At 43.3% G+C, this 22,507-nt stretch overlaps 1 protein-coding gene across 2 annotated transcripts; it reads right to left on the reverse strand.

Moving 5' to 3' along the window:
• Nucleotides 1-7,941: 7,941 nt before the first annotated feature.
• LOC110531895 (disintegrin and metalloproteinase domain-containing protein 9-like) lies at nt 7,942-21,945 on the reverse strand. 2 transcript variants are annotated; one of them, XM_036989080.1, is made up of 10 exons: nt 21,660-21,945; nt 21,227-21,422; nt 20,266-20,374; nt 18,264-18,444; nt 17,700-17,789; nt 17,272-17,377; nt 15,847-15,988; nt 13,594-13,672; nt 8,513-8,553; nt 7,942-8,390 (listed from the first exon to the last, which is right to left on the reverse strand). In XM_036989080.1, the coding sequence occupies exons 1-10, from the start codon at nt 21,756-21,758 to the stop codon at nt 8,291-8,293; spliced, it is 1,143 nt and encodes a 380-aa protein (XP_036844975.1). In that variant the 5' UTR covers nt 21,759-21,945; the 3' UTR covers nt 7,942-8,290. The 2 variants fall into 2 exon arrangements, with proteins under 2 accessions (XP_036844975.1, XP_036844972.1); XM_036989077.1 differs by lacking the exon at nt 13,594-13,672 and having other exon boundaries at nt 21,660-21,944.
• Between the last annotated feature and the right edge of the window lie 562 nt (nt 21,946-22,507).

The following is a 22,507-nucleotide window of genomic DNA, read 5'->3' on the forward strand; positions in this document are numbered from 1 at the left end:
ATACATATTCAGCAGATGTTATTGGTCACATACACATATTCAGCAGATGTTATTGGTCACATACACATATTCAGCAGATGTTATTGGTCACATATTCAGCAGATGTTATTGGTCACATATTCAGCAGATGTTATTGGTCACATACACATATTCAGCAGATGTTATTGGTCACATATTCAGCAGATGTTATTGGTCACATACACATATTCAGCAGATGTTATTGGTCACATATTCAGCAGATGTTATTGGTCACATACACATATTCAGCAGATGTTATTGGTCACATATTCAGCAGATGTTATTGGTCACATATACATATTCAGCAGATGTTATTGGTCACATATTCAGCAGATGTTATTGGTCACATATTCAGCAGATGTTATTGGTCACATAGACATATTCAGCAGATGTTATTGGTCACATATTCAGCAGATGTTATTGGTCACATATTCAGCAGATGTTATTGGTCACAGACACATATTCAGCAGATGTTATTGGTCACATATTCAGCAGATGTTATTGGTCACATATTCAGCAGATGTTATTGGTCACATGCACATATTCAGCAGATGTTATTGGTCACATATTCAGCAGATGTTATTGGTCACATGCACATATTCAGCAGATGTTATTGGTCACATATTCAGCAGATGTTATTGGTCACATGCACATATTCAGCAGATGTTATTGGTCACATACACATATTCAGCAGATGTTATTGGTCACAGACACATATTCAGCAGATGTTATTGGTCACATATTCAGCAGATGTTATTGGTCACATACACATATTCAGCAGATGTTATTGGTCACATGCACATATTCAGCAGATGTTATTGGTCACATGCACATATTCAGCAGATGTTATTGGTCACAGACACATATTCAGCAGATGTTATTGGTCACAGACACATATTCAGCAGATGTTATTGGTCACATATTTAGTAGATGCCATTGGTCACATACACATATTCAGCAGATGTTATTGGTCACAGACACATATTCAGCAGATGTTATTGGTCACATACACATATTCAGCAGATGTTATTGGTCACAGACACATATTCAGCAGATGTTATTGGTCACATACACATATTTAGCAGATGTTATTGGTCACATACACATATTCAGCAGATGTTATTGGTCACAGACACATATTCAGCAGATGTTATTGGTCACATACACATATTCAGCAGATGTTATTGGTCACATATTCAGCAGATGTTATTGGTCACATATTCAGCAGATGTTATTGGTCACATATTCAGCAGATGTTATTGGTCACATATTCAGCAGATGTTATTGGTCACATACACATATTCAGCAGATGTTATTGGTCACATGCACATATTCAGCAGATGTTATTGGTCACATATTCAGCAGATGTTATTGGTCACATATTCAGCAGATGTTATTGGTCACACACATATTCAGCAGATGTTATTGGTCACATATTCAGCAGATGTTATTGGTCACACACATATTCAGCAGATGTTATTGGTCACATATTCAGCAGATGTTATTGGTCACACACATATTCAGCAGATGTTATTGGTCACATATTCAGCAGATGTTATTGGTCACATACACATATTCAGCAGATGTTATTGGTCACATGCACATATTCAGCAGATGTTATTGGTCACATGCACATATTCAGCAGATGTTATTGGTCACATATTCAGCAGATGTTATTGGTCACATATTCAGCAGATGTTATTGGTCACATACACATATTCAGCAGATGTTATTGGTCACATACACATATTCAGCAGATGTTATTGGTCACATATTCAGCAGATGTTATTGGTCACATGCACATATTCAGCAGATGTTATTGGTCACATATTCAGCAGATGTTATTGGTCACATACACATATTCAGCAGATGTTATTGGTCACATGCACATATTCAGCAGATGTTATTGGTCACATATACATATTCAGCAGATGTTATTGGTCACATATACATATTCAGCAGATGTTATTGGTCACATACACATATTCAGCAGATGTTATTGGTCACATATACATATTCAGCAGATGTTATTGGTCACATATACATATTCAGCAGATGTTATTGGTCACATGCACATATTCAGCAGATGTTATTGGTCACATATACATATTCAGCAGATGTTATTGGTCACATATACATATTCAGCAGATGTTATTGGTCACATATACATATTCAGCAGATGTTATTGGTCACATATACATATTCAGCAGATGTTATTGGTCACATGCACATATTCAGCAGATGTTATTGGTCACATATACATATTCAGCAGATGTTATTGGTCACATGCACATATTCAGCAGATGTTATTGGTCACATATTCAGCAGATGTTATTGGTCACATACACATATTCAGCAGATGTTATTGGTCACATACACATATTCAGCAGATGTTATTGGTCACATGCACATATTCAGCAGATGTTATTGGTCACATATACATATTCAGCAGATGTTATTGGTCACATGCACATATTCAGCAGATGTTATTGGTCACATACACATATTCAGCAGATGTTATTGGTCACATACACATATTCAGCAGATGTTATTGGTCACATGCACATATTTAGCAGATGTTATTGGTCACATGCACATATTTAGCAGATGTTATTGGCCACATGCACATATTTAGCAGATGTTATTGGTCACATGCACATATTTAGCAGATGTTATTGGTCACATGCACATATTTAGCAGATGTTATTGGTCACATGCACATATTTAGCAGATGTTATTGGTCACATGCACATATTTAGCAGATGTTATTGGTCACATGCACATATTTATCAGATGTTATTGGTCACAGACACATATTCAGCAGATGTTATTGGTCACATGCACATATTTAGCAGATGTTATTGGTCACAGACACATATTTAGCAGATGTTATTGGTCACAGACACATATTTAGCAGATGTTATTGGTCACATATACATATTCAGCAGATGTTATTGGTCACATACACATATTCAGCAGATGTTATTGGTCACATGCACATATTTAGCAGATGTTATTGGTCACAGACACATATTCAGCAGATGTTATTGGTCACATATTCAGCAGATGTTATTGGTCACAGACACATATTCAGCAGATGTTATTGGTCACATATTCAGCAGATGTTATTGGTCACATATTCAGCAGATGTTATTGGTCACATACACATATTCAGCAGATGTTATTGGTCACAGACACATATTCAGCAGATGTTATTGGTCACATGCACATATTCAGCAGATGTTATTGGTCACAGACACATATTCAGCAGATGTTATTGGTCACAGACACATATTCAGCAGATGTTATTGGTCACATATTTAGTAGATGCCATTGGTCACATACACATATTCAGCAGATGTTATTGGTCACAGACACATATTCAGCAGATGTTATTGGTCACATACACATATTCAGCAGATGTTATTGGTCACAGACACATATTCAGCAGATGTTATTGGTCACATACACATATTTAGCAGATGTTATTGGTCACATACACATATTCAGCAGATGTTATTGGTCACAGACACATATTCAGCAGATGTTATTGGTCACATACACATATTCAGCAGATGTTATTGGTCACATATTCAGCAGATGTTATTGGTCACATATTCAGCAGATGTTATTGGTCACATATTCAGCAGATGTTATTGGTCACATATTCAGCAGATGTTATTGGTCACATACACATATTCAGCAGATGTTATTGGTCACATGCACATATTCAGCAGATGTTATTGGTCACATATTCAGCAGATGTTATTGGTCACATATTCAGCAGATGTTATTGGTCACATACACATATTCAGCAGATGTTATTGGTCACATACACATATTCAGCAGATGTTATTGGTCACATATTCAGCAGATGTTATTGGTCACATACACATATTCAGCAGATGTTATTGGTCACATGCACATATTTAGCAGATGTTATTGGTCACATATTTAGCAGATGTTATTGGTCACAGACACATATTCAGCAGATGTTATTGGTCACATATTCAGCAGATGTTATTGGTCACACACATATTCAGCAGATGTTATTGGTCACATATTCAGCAGATGTTATTGGTCACATACACATATTCAGCAGATGTTATTGGTCACATGCACATATTCAGCAGATGTTATTGGTCACATGCACATATTCAGCAGATGTTATTGGTCACATATTCAGCAGATGTTATTGGTCACATATTCAGCAGATGTTATTGGTCACATACACATATTCAGCAGATGTTATTGGTCACATACACATATTCAGCAGATGTTATTGGTCACATATTCAGCAGATGTTATTGGTCACATGCACATATTCAGCAGATGTTATTGGTCACATATTCAGCAGATGTTATTGGTCACATACACATATTCAGCAGATGTTATTGGTCACATGCACATATTCAGCAGATGTTATTGGTCACATATACATATTCAGCAGATGTTATTGGTCACATATACATATTCAGCAGATGTTATTGGTCACATACACATATTCAGCAGATGTTATTGGTCACATATACATATTCAGCAGATGTTATTGGTCACATATACATATTCAGCAGATGTTATTGGTCACATGCACATATTCAGCAGATGTTATTGGTCACATATACATATTCAGCAGATGTTATTGGTCACATATACATATTCAGCAGATGTTATTGGTCACATATACATATTCAGCAGATGTTATTGGTCACATATACATATTCAGCAGATGTTATTGGTCACATATACATATTCAGCAGATGTTATTGGTCACATGCACATATTCAGCAGATGTTATTGGTCACATATACATATTCAGCAGATGTTATTGGTCACATGCACATATTCAGCAGATGTTATTGGTCACATATTCAGCAGATGTTATTGGTCACATACACATATTCAGCAGATGTTATTGGTCACATACACATATTCAGCAGATGTTATTGGTCACATGCACATATTCAGCAGATGTTATTGGTCACATATACATATTCAGCAGATGTTATTGGTCACATGCACATATTCAGCAGATGTTATTGGTCACATACACATATTCAGCAGATGTTATTGGTCACATACACATATTCAGCAGATGTTATTGGTCACATGCACATATTTAGCAGATGTTATTGGTCACATGCACATATTTAGCAGATGTTATTGGCCACATGCACATATTTAGCAGATGTTATTGGTCACATGCACATATTTAGCAGATGTTATTGGTCACATGCACATATTTAGCAGATGTTATTGGTCACATGCACATATTTAGCAGATGTTATTGGTCACATGCACATATTTAGCAGATGTTATTGGTCACATGCACATATTTAGCAGATGTTATTGGTCACAGACACATATTCAGCAGATGTTATTGGTCACATGCACATATTTAGCAGATGTTATTGGTCACAGACACATATTTAGCAGATGTTATTGGTCACAGACACATATTTAGCAGATGTTATTGGTCACATATACATATTCAGCAGATGTTATTGGTCACATACACATATTCAGCAGATGTTATTGGTCACATGCACATATTTAGCAGATGTTATTGGTCACAGACACATATTCAGCAGATGTTATTGGTCACATATTCAGCAGATGTTATTGGTCACAGACACATATTCAGCAGATGTTATTGGTCACATATTCAGCAGATGTTATTGGTCACATATTCAGCAGATGTTATTGGTCACATACACATATTCAGCAGATGTTATTGGTCACAGACACATATTCAGCAGATGTTATTGGTCACAGACACATATTCAGCAGATGTTATTGGTCACAGACACATATTTAGCAGATGTTATTGGTCACAGACACATATTCAGCAGATGTTATTGCGGGTGTAGCGAAATGCTTGTGTTTCTAACTCCAACAGTGCAGTAGTCTCTAACAATTCACAACAAAACACACATCTAAAAGTAAGATGTATGTAATTAAGAAATATATCAATATTAAGACGAGCAATGTTGGAGTGGCATAGACTAAGATACAGTAGAATAGAATACAGTATATACATATGAGATGAGTAATACATAGACTAGGATACAGTAGAATAGAATACAGTATATAGATATGAGATGAGAAATACATAGACTAGGATACAGTAGAATAGAATACAGTATATAGATATGAGATGAGAAATACATAGACTAAGATACAGTAGAATAGAATACAGTAGAATAGAATACAGTATATACATATGAGATGAGTAATACATAGACTAAGATACAGTAGGATAGAATACAGTATATACATATGAGATGAGTAAAGCAGTATGTAAACATTATTAAAGTGACCAGTGATTCCATGTCTATGTTTATGGGGCAGCAGTCTCTAAGGTGCAGGGTTGAGTAACCGGGTGGTGCAGTCTCTACGGTGCAGGGTTGAGTAACCGGGTGGTAGTCGGCTAGTGATGGCTATTTAACAGTCTGATGACCTTGAGATAGAAGCTGTTTTTCAGTCTCTCGGTCCCAGCTTTGATGCACCTGTACTGACCTCACCTTCTGGATGATAGCAGGGTGAACAGGCAGTGGCTCGGGTGGTTGTTGTCCTTGATGATCTTTTTGGCCTTCCTGTGACATCGGGTGCTGTAGGTGTCCTGGAGGGCAGGCAGTTGTTGTTGGCTATTGCTCCATTTAAAAAACAATCATTACCGCATGTAAGAGGCCTGAGAAATGAAAACCGGGTGGTGTAGACTACGCTCCAAAATGCCATGTGGTTCAATGAGAACACGAACATTTTCCAAGGCAGAGATGAGTGGCAGATACAGAGATGCGCGAGGACAGCAGTGGACACATACATTCTGGCCTAATGACAATAGCCCTGCCAAATGGCATTACACTTCTTTGGGTGATTGTGTAACCCATATCTCTTTCCATTCACCACTGTTTGGAGGCTTGCAATGTGTTTGTGAGAGAACGAACGTCAGTGGGTCGTCTTGTAGAGAATGTTTGACAATCAGATGAAAAGAACAACATGACTGGTTGTGTTTATGCCACAATAAAAAAAGGTCATACATTTTTTTTAAAGTTAAATGACAAATCTTTAAAATCGCCCGGCCCACAGAGATCCCATTGAATTAATAGGATCTCTGGGTTCTATATGAAATGCTATGACTCAGCCCATAACACAGGTTGGTGTAAGTGTGAACATATAGAATGTCCTGTACCTGGAAGAAATGAATTGAACTTTGACCCCTGGTTAGAATACCACAGAAGTATTCAGACCCTTTACTACACCTTTGGCAGTGATTACAGCCTCGAGTCTTCTTGGGTAGGACGCTACAAGCTTGGCACATCACCCAGTCCCTGCCACTGAAAAAAATCCCCACAGCATGCTGCTACCACCATGCTTCACCGTAGGGATGGTGCCAGGTTTCCACCAGATGTGATGCTTGGCATTCAGGCCAACGAGTTTAATCTTGGTTTCATCAGACTAGAGAATCTTGTTTCTCATGGTCTGAGAGTCTTTAGGTGCCTTTTGACGAACTACAAGTGGGTTGGGTAAATTGTTGGGTACCCTTCCCCAGATCTGTGCCTCGACACAATCCTGTCTCGGAGCTCTACTGACAATTCCTTCAACCTCATGTCTTGGTTTTTGCTCTGACATGTCAACTGTGGGATATATATATATATAGCCATGTTATTTTCTACTGATTTCCACTGTTAGTCTACACCTGCTGTCTACAAAGTAAGTCAGCAATAATTTGATTTGACTTTTCAAACTCCGGCATGGTCTGTTTCACAAGCGTTACTAGAAATCTCGCGATGTTGCGCCTCTGGGTTTAGAAACTCTGGTAATATTCTACTGTACCTCTGGGTTTAGAAACTCTGGTAATATTCTACTGTACCTCGGAATGAAAGATTGGCCTAATAAAACAATGGAAAATAAGGCAGGAAATATTATATACATTTTTTATTATGAGTAACATTTAAATATTAAAAAAGATCTTGTAAACCGCTCATAAAATAAATTGAGCCTTTCTGGAACTGAACAATATCAACAATATGTATATTTTTATTACAAAATGCGTTACCTTCATTTCCGTAGTAATAATGTAAAAAGCAATATCTTAAAAAGTCCCTGTCACCAAATCATGTTCCTGCAATAAAATGTTTTTTAAATTATTATTATTTTTTAGATATCCACAAACAATCATACAAATATGAGTAAAATACAAATATGAAATTTACAATAACGAATGAGGGAAGAGCCCCACATTATGTTCGAAGGGGTGTGTCTGTCAGGGTTAATGCTTGGGAGGGATGGGTTTGGGAACACCTGGGCCTTGCTGGGGGAGAGGTGGCTGGGAGGCAGGAGGTTGGTTCCAATTGTTGTTTTCTCCATACCTAAGTGGCATATTAAAACTAAAATCAACATTAAAAAATAAAACATACAACTAAGGCGTTTGTAATATGGACACTCTTCCCCCCCTCCCCCCCCCCAATATGCTACGATAAAGCATTAATACCTGGGTCCTGAGGTAGAGGATGGTGGATATGTAGGCATTGGCTGGAAACAGATGAAGAGAGCAGAATTACTACAACATGTAAACTGATTAATAAGTCACATACTGGAAAAGGTCCTAGGTCTGTTTGTGTTGTATAGCCCACTCCCATGACCAGGCTAGATCTGTGTGCGTTGTACAGCCCACTCCCATGACCAGGCTAGGTCTGTTTGTGTTGTATAGCCCACTCCCATGACCAGGCTAGGTCTGTTTGTGTTGTATAGCCCACTCCCATGACCAGGCTAGATCTGTTTGTGTTGTATAGCCCACTCCCATGACCAGGCTAGGTCTGTTTGTGTTGTATAGCCCACTCCCATGACCAGGCTAGATCTGGTTGTATAGCCCACTCCCATGACCACTGGGAGTGGGCTATACAACCAGATCTAGCCTGGTCATGGGAGTGGGCTATACAACCAGATCTAGCCTGGTCATGGGAGTGGGCTATACAACCAGATCTAGCCTGGTCATGGGAGTGGGCTATACAACCAGATCTAACCACAGATCCTTGATATCCTCTGTCTGCTCTTGTATACTACCCTCCTCAATTCAAACCACAGATCCTTGATATCCTCTGTCTGCTCTTGTATACTACCCTCCTCAATTCAAACCACAGATCATTGATATCCTCTGTCTGCTCTTGTATACTACCCTCCTCAATTCAAACCACAGGTTTTCAATGGATTTCAAGACCAGAGACAGATGGCGATTGCAAAATGTGGATTATGTAGCAAAATAACCATTTCGATGTGTGCTTGGGGTTATTGTATTGCTAGAAGAGCCACTTGTGGTCAAAGTTCAGCCTCCTCACAGAGTCAACCAGGTTGTTGGCTAAAATGTCCTGGAACTGGGTAAAGTCCATAACCTAAAGTCCGTTGACCTTAACAAGGCCTCCAGGACCAGCAGAAGTAGAACAGCCCCACAACATTAAAGATTCACCACCATATTATACAGTAGGTTGGGGGTTCTTTTCTGCTCATGTATTCTCAGACACCACCACTGGGTACGTGGCCTGTATTCTCAGACACCACCACTGGGTGGACGTGGCCTGTATTCTCAGACACCACCACTGGGTGGACGTGGCCTGTATTCTCAGACACCACCACTGGGTGGACGTGGCCTGTATTCTCAGACACCACCACTGGGTACGTGGCCTGTATTCTCAGACACCACCACTGGGTGGACGTGGCCTGTATTCTCAGACACCACTGGGTGGACGTGGCCTGTATTCTCAGACCCCACTGGGTGGACGTGGCCTGTATTCTCAGACCCCACCACTGGGTGGACGTGGCCTGTATTCTCAGACACCACTGGGTGGACGTGGCCTGTATTCTCAGACACCACTGGGTGGACGTGGCCTGTATTCTCAGACACCACTGGGTGGACGTGGCCTGTATTCTCAGACACCACCACTGGGTGGACGTGGCCTGTATTCTCAGACACCACTGGGTGGACGTGGCCTGTATTCTCAGACCCCACTGGGTGGACGTGGCCTGTATTCTCAGACACCACTGGGTGGACGTGGCCTGTATTCTCAGACACCACTGGGTGGACGTGGCCTGTATTCTCAGACACCACTGGGTGGACGTGGCCTGTATTCTCAGACACCACCACTGGGTGGACGTGGCCTGTATTCTCAGACCCCACTGGGTGGACGTGGCCTGTATTCTCAGACACCACCACTGGGTGGACGTGGCCTGTATTCTCAGACCTCACCACTGGGTGGACGTGGCCTGTATTCTCAGACCCCACCACTGGGTGGACGTGGCCTGTATTCTCAGACCCCACCACTGGGTGGACGTGGCCTGTATTCTCAGACACCACCACTGGGTGGACGTGGCCTGTATTCTCAGACACCACTGGGTGGACGTGGCCTGTATTCTCAGACACACTGAAGCCACCACTGGGTGGACGTGGCCTGTATTCTCAGACACACTGAAGCCACCACTGGGTGGACGTGGCCTGTATTCTCAGACACCACTGGGTGGACGTGGCCTGTATTCTCAGACACCACTGGGTGGACGTGGCCTGTATTCTCAGACACCACCACTGGGTGGACGTGGCCTGTATTCTCAGACCCCACCACTGGGTGGACGTGGCCTGTATTCTCAGACACCACCACTGGGTGGACGTGGCCTGTATTCTCAGACACCACCACTGGGTGGACGTGGCCTGTATTCTCAGACCTCACCACTGGGTGGACGTGGCCTGTATTCTCAGACACCACCACTGGGTGGACGTGGCCTGTATTCTCAGACACCACCACTGGGTGGACGTGGCCTGTATTCTCAGACCCCACCACTGGGTGGACGTGGCCTGTATTCTCAGACACCACCACTGGGTGGACGTGGCCTGTATTCTCAGACACCACCACTGGGTGGACGTGGCCTGTATTCTCAGACACCACTGGGTGGACGTGGCCTGTATTCTCAGACACCACTGGGTGGACGTGGCCTGTATACTCAGACACACTGAAGCCACCACTGGGTGGACGTGGCCTGTATTCTCAGACACACTGAAGCCACCACTGGGTGGACGTGGCCTGTATTCTCAGACACACTGAAGCCACCACTGGGTGGACGTGGCCTGTATTCTCAGACACACTGAAGCCACCACTGAGTGGACGTGGCCTGTATTCTCAGACCCCACTGGGTGGACGTGGCCTGTATTCTCAGACACCACTGGGTGGACGTGGCCTGTATTCTCAGACACCACCACTGGGTGGACGTGGCCTGTATTCTCAGACACCACCACTGGGTGGACGTGGCCTGTATTCTCAGACACCACTGGGTGGACGTGGCCTGTATTCTCAGACACCACTGGGTGGACGTGGCCTGTATTCTCAGACACCACTGAGTGGACGTGGCCTGTATTCTCAGACCCCACCACTGGGTGGACGTGGCCTGTATTCTCAGACACCACTGAGTGGACGTGGCCTGTATTCTCAGACACCACTGGGTGGACGTGGCCTGTATTCTCAGACCCCACCACTGGGTGGACGTGGCCTGTATTCTCAGACCTCACCACTGGGTGGACGTGGCCTGTATTCTCAGACACCACTGGGTGGACGTGGCCTGTATTCTCAGACACCACCACTGGGTGGACGTGGCCTGTATTCTCAGACACCACTGGGTGGACGTGGCCTGTATTCTCAGACACCACCACTGGGTGGACGTGGCCTGTATTCTCAGACACCACCACTGGGTGGACGTGGCCTGTATTCTCAGACCCCACCACTGGGTGGACGTGGCCTGTATTCTCAGACACCACCACTGGGTGGACGTGGCCTGTATTCTCAGACCTCACCACTGGGTGGACGTGGCCTGTATTCTCAGACACCACTGAAGCCACCACTGGGTGGACGTGGCCTGTATTCTCAGACACACTGAAGCCACCACTGGGTGGACGTGGCCTGTATTCTCAGACACCACTGAAGCCACCACTGGGTGGACGTGGCCTGTATTCTCAGACACACTGAATCCACCACTGGGTGGACGTGGCCTGTATTCTCAGACACACTGAAGCCACCACTGGGTGGACGTGGCCTGTATTCTCAGACACACTGAAGCCACCACTGGGTGGACGTGGCCTGTATTCTCAGACACACTGAAGCCACCACTGGGTGGACGTGGCCTGTATTCTCAGACCCCACCACTGGGTGGACGTGGCCTGTATTCTCAGACCCCACCACTGGGTGGACGTGGCCTGTATTCTCAGACACCACTGGGTACGTGGCCTGTATTCTCAGACACCACCACTGGGTGGACGTGGCCTGTATTCTCAGACCCCACCACTGGGTGGACGTGGCCTGTATTCTCAGACACCACCACTGGGTGGACGTGGCCTGTATTCTCAGACACCACCACTGGGTGGACGTGGCCTGTATTCTCAGACACCACCACTGGGTGGACGTGGCCTGTATTCTCAGACCCCACCACTGGGTGGACGTGGCCTGTATTCTCAGACACCACTGGGTGGACGTGGCCTGTATTCTCAGACCTCACCACTGGGTGGACGTGGCCTGTATTCTCAGACACCACTGGGTGGACGTGGCCTGTATTCTCAGACACCACTGGGTGGACGTGGCCTGTATTCTCAGACACCACCACTGGGTGGACGTGGCCTGTATTCTCAGACACCACTGGGTGGACGTGGCCTGTATTCTCAGACACCACTGGGTGGACGTGGCCTGTATTCTCAGACACCACCACTGGGTGGACGTGGCCTGTATTCTCAGACACCACCACTGGGTGGACGTGGCCTGTATTCTCAGACACCACCACTGGGTGGACGTGGCCTGTATTCTCAGACCCCACCACTGGGTGGACGTGGCCTGTATTCTCAGACACCACTGGGTGGACGTGGCCTGTATTCTCAGACACCACCACTGGGTGGACGTGGCCTGTATTCTCAGACACCACCACTGGGTGGACGTGGCCTGTATTCTCATCTGACCAAAGCACCGGTTCCAATGCAACATTCATAATCTACATTTATCAATGGCCATCTCAGTCTCCGGACTTGAAATCCATTGAAATCCTGTGGTTTGAATTGAGAAGGGCAGTCCACAAGCACAGACAAAGGATATGAAGGATCTGTAAGGGTTCTGTATGGAGGAATGGTCTAAGATCTGTATGGGTTCTGTATGGAGGAATGGTCTAAGACGTACCTTTGAGAATGATGAATAAAATAATATAATTTCAATTGTTGTAATAGATGAGTATTTGAATAATTTTTTCTCATTTTTTATCAAGGGTGTCAATATCAGATCCCACTGTACATGTAGTGGAACTGTTTACCCGAGGGGGTGGGGCCTGTGTTGCTGGGGGAACAGTTTGACCCGAGGGGGTGGGGCCTGTGTTGCTGGGGTAACAGTTTGACCCGAGGGGGTGGGGCCTGTGTTGCTGGGGTAACAGTTTGACCCAAGGGGGCGGGGCCTGTGTTGCTGGGGTAACAGTTTGACCCGAGGGGGTGGGGCCTGTGTTGCTGGGGTAACAGTTTGACTCGAGGGGGCGGGGCCTGTGTTGCTGGGGGAAAAAACAGTTTACCTGAGGGGGTGGGGCCTGTGTTGTTGGAGGTTGTGTAGTTGGTTGTTTCGGGGCATTGCCATTCGCTGTGTTTCCTGACCTGCGTACATTAGAAATCATCATGTGAAATGCAACAGCTGTGACCCAGAGAAAGTCACCCAGTTTTACATACTATATGCTTTTAATCTCATACAATTTCTATTTCTGTCACACAACCTGTTAAACTAATCAAAGAAGTGCCACCATCTAGGTTTGTACAGTTTTGTGATGAGATGAACCCAATTTACAGAGACAAGAATATTTATTGACATTTTGTTGGTTTACTCATAATCTAGGTGTCCATAAGCTACAGTTGAAGTGTGAAGTTTACATACACTTGGGTTGGAGTCATTAAAACTAATTTATCAACCACTCCACTAATTTCTTAGTTTGGGAAACAGCTTGGGAAATTCCAGAAAATGATGTCACGGCTTTAGAAGCTTCTGATGAGTCCTATATCAACATAACCTGAAAGGCCGCTCAGCAAGGAAGAAGCCGCTGCTCCAAAACCGCCATAGAGCCAGACTGCGGTTTGCAACTGCACATGGGGACAAAGATCGTACTTTTTGGAGAAATGTACTCTGGTCTGATGAAACGAAAATATAACTGTTTGGCCATAATGACCATCGTTATGTTTGGAGGAAAAAGGGGGAGTCTTGCAAGCCGAAGAACACCATCCCAACCGTGAAGCACGGGGGTAACAGCATCATGTTGTGGGGGTGCTTTGCTGCAGGAGGGACTGGTGCACTTCACAAAATAGATGGCTTCATGAGGTAGGAAAATTATGTAAATATATTGAAGCAACATCTCAAGACATCAGTCAGGAAGTTAAAACTTGGTCGCAAATGGGTCTTCCAAATGGACAATGACCCCAAGCATACTTCCAAAGTTGTCACAAAACGGCTTAAGGACAAAAAAGTCAAGGTATTGGAGTGGCCATCACAAAGCCCTGACCTCAATCCCATAGAAAAATTGTGGGCAGAACTGAAAAAGCGTGTGCGAGCAAGGAGGCCTACAAACCTGACTCAGTTACACCAGCTCTGTCAGGGGGAATGGGCCAAAATTCACCCAACTTATTGTGGGAATCTTGTGGAAGGCTACCCGAAACATTTGACCGAAGTTAAACAATTTAAAGGCAATGCTACCAAATACTAATTGAGTGAATGTAAACGTCTGACCCACTGGGATTGTGATGAAAGAAATAGAAGCTGAAATAAATCATTCTCTGTCCTATTATTCTGACATTTCACATTCTTAAAATAAAGTGGGGATCCTAACTGACCTAAAACAGGGAATTTTTACTAGGATTAAATGTCAAGAATTGTGAAAAACTGAGTTTAAATGTAATTTGGCTAAAGGTGTATGTAAACTTCCAACTTCAACTGTAAGTATCCATAGCTAGGTGTCCATCCAATTAGCGATAGAATTTCAGAGGAATACTCTAGAATCCGCATTACGGAAATATGCATTTTCCCCACCAGTGGTGTTTCCAGATAGATAGATAGATAGATATATATATATATATATATATATATATATATATATATATATATGTATAATATACTTTTTGCTGATAGAAACCAGTACGTGATGACAGAGTACACAAAATGTACTTCTTCGCTCAAGTATTCGTGTACCGAATAAAAATGTCAACTTCAATGTTTCCACGTTTTGTTTCCATCACAGCCGTCAGGATCATTTAAAAAACATGTTTATGACTTACAAACTGTGGATGAAACCGTGGTGATAGACTGTTTATATCCACGACTGGGTTTACCCGGAGCGTGGTGATAGACTGTTGATATCCACGACTGGGTTTACCTGGAGCGTGGTGATAGACTGTTGATATCCACGACTGGGTTTACCCGGAGCGTCTGGAGCGTGGTGATAGACAGTGTTTACCTAGAGTGTCTGGAGCGTGGTGATAGACAGTGTTTACCTAGAGCGTCTGGAGCGTGGTGATAGACAGTGTTTACCTAGAGGGTCTGGAGCGTGGTGATAGACAGTGTTAACCTAGAGGGTCTGGAGCGTGGTGATAGACAGTGTTTACCTAGAGTGTCTGGAGCGTGGTGATAGACAGTGTTTACCTAGAGTGTCTGGAGCGTGGTGATAGACAGTGTTTACCTAGAGTGTCTGGAGCGTGGTGATAGACAGTGTTTACCTAGAGTGTCTGGAGCGTGGTGATAGACAGTGTTTACCTAGAGCGTCTGGAGCGTGGTGATAGACAGTGTTTACCTAGAGCGTCTGGAGCGTGGTCCTTTGAGGCATCTTTCCAGGGTATCCCTTCTGAACACATAGAGCAGTACTAACACCAGCAGCACCAGGATGGGAACCACCAGCAGGAAGAAGATCAGCAGGCCGTCCCTCAGGGAATAATCTGGGAGCAGCAGAGTGATAGTTATTAGTGAAGGTCAGCAGGCCGTCCCTCAGGGAGTGAACAGCACCTGTCTATAATGACAGGCAGGTAGAGACAGGAAAGGTGTGCAGTGAACAGCACCTGTCTATAATGACAGACAGGCAGAGGGAGGACAGGTGTGCAGTGAACAGCACCTGTCTATAATGATAGGCAGGTAGAGGGAGGAAAGGTGTGCAGTGAACAGTACCTGTCTATAATGACAGGCAGGTAGAGACAGGAAAGGTGTGCAGTGAACAGTACCTGTCTATAATGACAGGAAAGGTGTGCAGTGAACAGTACCTGTCTATAATGACAGGCAGGTAGAGACAGGAAAGGTGTGCAGTGAACAGTACCTGTCTATAATGACAGGCAGGTAGAGACAGGAAAGGTGTGCAGTGAACAGTACCTGTCTATAATGACAGGAAAGGTGTGCAGTGAACAGTACCTGTCTATAATGACAGGCAGGTAGAGACAGGAAAGGTGTGCAGTGAACAGTACCTGTCTATAATGACAGGCAGGTAGAGACAGGAAAGGTGTGCAGTGAACAGTACCCGTCTATAATGACAGGCAGGTAGAGACAGGAAAGGTGTGCAGTGAACAGTACCTGTCTATAATGACAGGCAGGTAGAGACAGGAAAGGTGTGCAGTGAACAGTACCTGTCTATAATGACAGGCAGGTAGAGACAGGAAAGGTGTGCAGTGAACAGTACCTGTCTATAATGACAGGCAGGTAGAGACAGGAAAGGTGTGCAGTGAACAGTACCTGTCTATAATGACAGGCAGGTAGAGACAGGAAAGGTGTGCAGTGAACAGTACCTGTCTATAATGACAGGAAAGGTGTGCAGTGAACAGTACCTGTCTATAATGACAGGCAGGTAGAGACAGGAAAGGTGTGCAGTGAACAGTACCTGTCTATAATGACAGGCAGGTAGAGACAGGAAAGGTGTGCAGTGAACAGTACCTGTCTATAATGACAGGCAGGTAGAGACAGGAAAGGTGTGCAGTGAACAGTACCTGTCTATAATGACAGGTAAGGTGTGCAGTGAACAGTACCCGTCTATAATGACAGGCAGGTAGAGGGAGGAAAGGTGTGCAGTGAACAGTACCTGTCTATAATGACAGGCAGGTAGAGACAGGAAAGGTGTGCAGTGAACAGTACCCGTCTATAATGACAGGCAGGTAGAGACAGGAAAGATGTGCAGTGAACAGTACCTGTCTATAATGACAGACAGGTAGAGGGAGTTAAGGTGTGCAGTGAAGATTACCTATCTGTGCAGGCCCGCTGTCCACACTGCCCCCTCTCCCTGACTTGGCACAGTTAGGAGGTCCCCAGCCGTCATTACAGTGGCAGTGGCCCTGGTTGTTACACACCTGGGGGAGATATACCAATCAATTAACTAATCAACCAGCCAATACAATAGACACTGGTCTCTCTCCCAAGTAGAGCCAAACAATTAACTAATCAACCAGCCAATACAATAGACACTGGTCTTGACTCCCCAGAAGAGCCAATCAGATGGCCTGTAACACGTGATGTACCAAACCCCTTCTAGAGGGCGAGACCTCTCCCCAGAAGAGCCAATCAGATGGCCTGTAACACGTGATGTACCAAACCCCTTCTAGAGGGTGAGATCTCTCAGAAGAGCCAATCAGATGGCCTGTACGTAGAATGTAGAATGAGACCTTCTCTTACCCCCCGGCTGTTACATGTGTTGTTGGCATCACAGTGGAGGTCAACAGGCAGTAGAGCTGAGGCATTCACACACTGGAAGTCAAGGCAGGCCTGTAATAAAAAGAGAGGAGTCCTGGATATTATCTCTGGATTCAAACAAACCTCCCATAGCAATGACTACAAGGCATTATGGTTGTCCTGCCGCCTCAGTACACACCACCCACACTGTGGAAGAAATGGCTCAACACACACCACCCACACTGTGGAAGAAATGGCTCAACACACACCACCCACACTGTGGAAGAAATGGCTCAACACACACCACCCACACTGTGGAAGAAATGGCTCAACACACCACCCACGCTGTGAAAGAAATGGCTCAACACACACCACCCACCCTGTGAAAGAAATGGCTCAACACACACCACCCACCCTGTGAAAGAAATGGCTCAACACACACACCACCCGCTCTGTGAAAGAAATGTCTCAACACACACCACCCACCCCGTGGAGGAAGTGACATCATCTTAGAAAGACAGAAAGGGACAAAGTTGAAGACACTGAAACCAAAAATGCTAATCTTACCTTCCCCTTGGTGCAGGGGCTGCCCTGGTTGACATAGGCAGGGTCCAGAACATCAGAGCCCAGGTTAAAGTCTGCGTTGACACACGAAGAACCATCGATGATCTGGTTACTGACCGAGCCTCCAGGAGGAGGGTTGTTGGTGTTTACGTTAGTGCACTGTACCTTCCCACACATGGCATTACTGCAGGAACACAGTGGAGACAGGGAGGGAGTCAGTAGTAACTCTATACAGGAACACAGTGGAGACAGGGAGGGAGTCAGTAGTAACACAGTGGAGACAGGGAGGGAGTCAGTAGTAACACAGTGGAGACAGGGAGGGAGTCAGTAGTAACACAGTGGAGACAGGGAGGGAGTCAGTAGTAACACAGTGGAGACAGGGAGGGAGTCAGTAGTAACACAGTAGAGACAGGGAGGGAGTCAGTAGTAACACAGTGGAGACAGGGAGGGAGTCAGTAGTAACACAGTGGAGACAGGGAGGGAGTCAGTAGTAACACAGTGGAGACAGGGAGGGAGTCAGTAGTAACTCCATATAGGGAGGGAGTCAGTAGTAACTCTATACAGGAACACAGTAGAGACAGGGAGGGAGTCAGGAGTAACACAGTGGAGACAGGGAGGGAGTCAGTAGTAACTCAGTGGAGACAGGGAGGGAGTCAGTAGTAACACAGTGGAGACAGGGAGGGAGTCAGTAGTAACACAGTGGAGACAGGGAGGGAGTCAGTAGTAACACAGTGGAGACAGGGAGGGAGTCAGTAGTAACACAGTGGAGACAGGGAGGGAGTCAGGAGTAACACAGTGGAGACAGGGAGGGAGTCAGTAGTAACACAGTGGAGACAGGGAGGGAGTCAGTAGTAACACAGTGGAGACAGGGAGGGAGTCAGTAGTAACTCAGTGGAGACAGGGAGGGAGTCAGTAGTAACACAGTGGAGACAGGGAGGGAGTCAGTAGTAACTCAGTGGAGACAGGGAGGGAGTCAGTAGTAACACAGTGGAGACAGGGAGGGAGTCAGGAGTAACACAGTGGAGACAGGGAGGGAGTCAGTAGTAACTCAGTGGAGACAGGGAGGGAGTCAGTAGTAACTCCATATAGGGAGGGAGTCAGTAGTAACTCTATACAGGTACACAGTGGAGACAGGGGGGAGTCAGTAGTAACTCCATATAGGGAGGGAGTCAGTAGTAACTCTATACAGGGAGGGAGTCAGGAGTAACTCTATACAGGGAGGGAGTCAGGAGTAACACAGTGGAGACAGGGAGGGAGTCAGTAGTAACACAGTGGAGACAGGGAGGGAGTCAGTAGTAACACAGTGGAGACAGGGAGGGAGTCAGGAGTAACACAGTGGAGACAGGGAGGGAGTCAGGAGTAACACAGTGGAGACAGGGAGGGAGTCAGGAGTAACACAGTGGAGACAGGGAGGGAGTCAGTAGTAACACAGTGGAGACAGGGAGGGAGTCAGGAGTAACACAGTGGAGACAGGGAGGGAGTCAGTAGTGGCTCTACCCTCCGCCCAGGGGGGCTGGGGCTCCACCCTCCGCCCAGGGGGGCTGGGCTCTACCCTCTGCCCCGGGGGGCTGGGGATCTACACTCCGCCCCGGGGGGCTGGGCTCTATTACCATCATGTGTTAAACAAAAAAGTGTCAAACAATTCAAAATATATTTTACAGAGCCACCCTTTGCCTTGACATTCTCTCAACCTCCCAACACTTTTTTTGGTTACTACATGATTCCATATGTGTTATTACATAGTTTTGATGTCTTCACTATTATTCTACAATGTAGAACATATAAAAAATGAAGAAAAACCCTAGAATGAGTAGGTGTTCTAGAACCCTGGAATGAGTAGGTGTTCTAGAACCCTGGAATGAGTAGGTGTTCTAGAACCCTAGAATGAGTAGGTGTTCTAGAACCCTGGAATGAGTAGGTGTTGTAAAACTTAACAGTAATGAAACATTTCTCATCTTACTTTTTCATCAATTATGAATGCCGATGACAAATTCAGATCACTTACGCCAAACTACATTTCACATAGGTCCCTGACGACGTCATGCCACAGTTCCCAAACGCATCCCCCTTTAGATTAGCCGTCTGAAAGCAGATGTCTGCTGCTTTGCTTGCACCTGGGAAGAAAAATAAATCAAAACATTTAACATTTCAGACTTAAGAAATAAAAGAAGGAAAATATTAACAGTCAGGTCACAAGGTCACAGTTACTTTCTTGATTCAAATATAGAAAATAAAAATAAAATCAAACATATAAAATAAAATATATAAAATAAAATATATAAAATAAAATATATAAAATAAAAATCTAATCAAATATATAAAATAAAAATAAAATTAAATGTATAAAATTAAAATAAAAAAGAAAATGAAAATAAAATAAAATATAGAAAATTAAAATAAAAAAGAAAATGAAAATAAAATAAAATATAGAAAATAAAAATAAAATATAGAAAATGAAAATAAAATTAAAATAAAATCAAATATAGAAAATAAAATATATAAAATAAAATATATAAAATAAAAATCAAATATATAAAATTAAAATAAAATCAAATATATAAAATTAAAATAAAATCAAATATATAAAATTAAAATAAAATATATAAAATTAAAATAAAATATATAATATAAAAATAAAATAAAATATATAAAATTAAAATAAAATATATAATATAAAAATAAAATCAAATATATAAAATTAAAATAAAATCAAATATATAAAATTAAAATAAAATCAAATATATAAAATTAAAATAAAATCAAATATATAAAATTAAAATCAAATATATAAAATTAAAATAAAATATATAATATAAAAATAAAATAAAATATATAAAATAAAATGTATAAAATAAATATAAAATATATACAATTTAAATTAAATACAATATTTAAAATAAAAATAAAATATAAAAAATAAAAATAAAATATAGAAAATAAAATATATAAATATGTTTATTTTGTACCTGTTTCAAAAAGATGTTTGCATTGGTAGTCGTAGGTCTGGCAGCGGCCCTCATAACAGTACGCCGCGTTGTTCTCACAGAGAAGCCCATCCATGATATAGAAGTCAGATGGACAGTAGGAGGTGGAGCCGTTGCAGTATTCTGGGAGGTCGCATGAGTTGACAGATCCCCTGCACGGTGTCCCTGACACGCTGATCTGAAAAAATTGGAGAGAAATTAGGCCGGAGAAACATTCATTTTCAAAATCGGTTTTCATCATTAAAATCAAAAGTTGACACCTCCCAAGTTGAAACCTCTGACGAAATAGCTCAACACAATCCTAGGCCCTCCCCCACCAACAAACTGCTTTAATTGAAAATCATTGCTTTGCTGTCCGGTTTGGGGAGCGCACCTAATCCATACGGTTTTGAAGACCGACAGCAGCTGGACTAACCTTGCAGTCCTTGCAGCAGGCTCCCTGAGCGCAGGCCGATCCCCAGGTCAACTTACAGGTGGCCGCGTCACAGCACTTATTGGTACATTCCTGCAACATCGGCAAGATTAGTAAACTTAGGCATGTCAAAAACTAAATTCTGAACCGACACATCCATGGATAACTGACCAAATTATAAAATACATGCATTGTAATTTTGAATTCTTTAAAAAGTGTTATCTATCAACCATGACAAGCTACCTGGGTCTGACATTTTTTGATGGAAAATGACTGAGGATAATATTGAACGATATTGCCACTCCTATTTTCCATATCTTCAATCTAAGCCTTACAGGAAAGTGCCCCCAGGCCTGGAGAGAAGCAAAAGTCATTCCGCTACCCAAGAATAGCAAAGCACCCTTTACTGGATCAAACAGCCAACCAATCAGCCTGTTAACAGATTAAATTAACAGATTGTGGGGGATGTTTTTTTTTAGACTTCAGTCCATCTTCTGACATTATCGGTCATAATCTGCTGTTGGAAAAACATCTGTGTTATGGCTTTACACCACTTGCTATATTGTGGATAAAGAGTTACCTGTCTAACAGAACCCAGAGGGTGTTCTTTAACGGAAGCCAACATAATCCTGGTAGAGTCAGGCATTCCCCAGGGCAGCTGTCTAGGCCCCTTGCTTTGTTCAATCTTTACTAATGAGCTGCAATTGGCTCTGAGAAAATACTGTGTACAGCAAGTGAAATCACTGCAATAAGAGCTGCAGTCAGTTTAAGAATGGGTGGCAATATAAATAAGCTGAAAGTATTTGGGACAAATCATTCACTAAACCCTTACCTCACCAAAATCTTGTAAT

This window comes from Oncorhynchus mykiss, chromosome 1, assembly GCF_013265735.2.
Source record: "Oncorhynchus mykiss isolate Arlee chromosome 1, USDA_OmykA_1.1, whole genome shotgun sequence".
In the NCBI taxonomy this organism is placed as follows: domain Eukaryota; kingdom Metazoa; phylum Chordata; class Actinopteri; order Salmoniformes; family Salmonidae; genus Oncorhynchus; species Oncorhynchus mykiss.

Bases quoted from the DNA above. Each gene is read 5' to 3' on its own strand.
- LOC110531895 (XM_036989077.1), bottom strand. From the start codon at position 21,758: ATGTTGCAGGAATGTACCAATAAGTGCTGTGACGCGGCCACCTGTAAG. The intron at 20,375-21,226 runs GTACAAAATAAA...TTTTCTTCCCAG, and splicing joins CAAACATCTTTTTGAAACAG to GTGCAAGCAAAGCAGCAGAC. The intron at 17,378-17,699 runs GTAAGAGAAGGT...TATCTCCCCCAG, and splicing joins ACACATGTAACAGCCGGGGG to GTGTGTAACAACCAGGGCCA.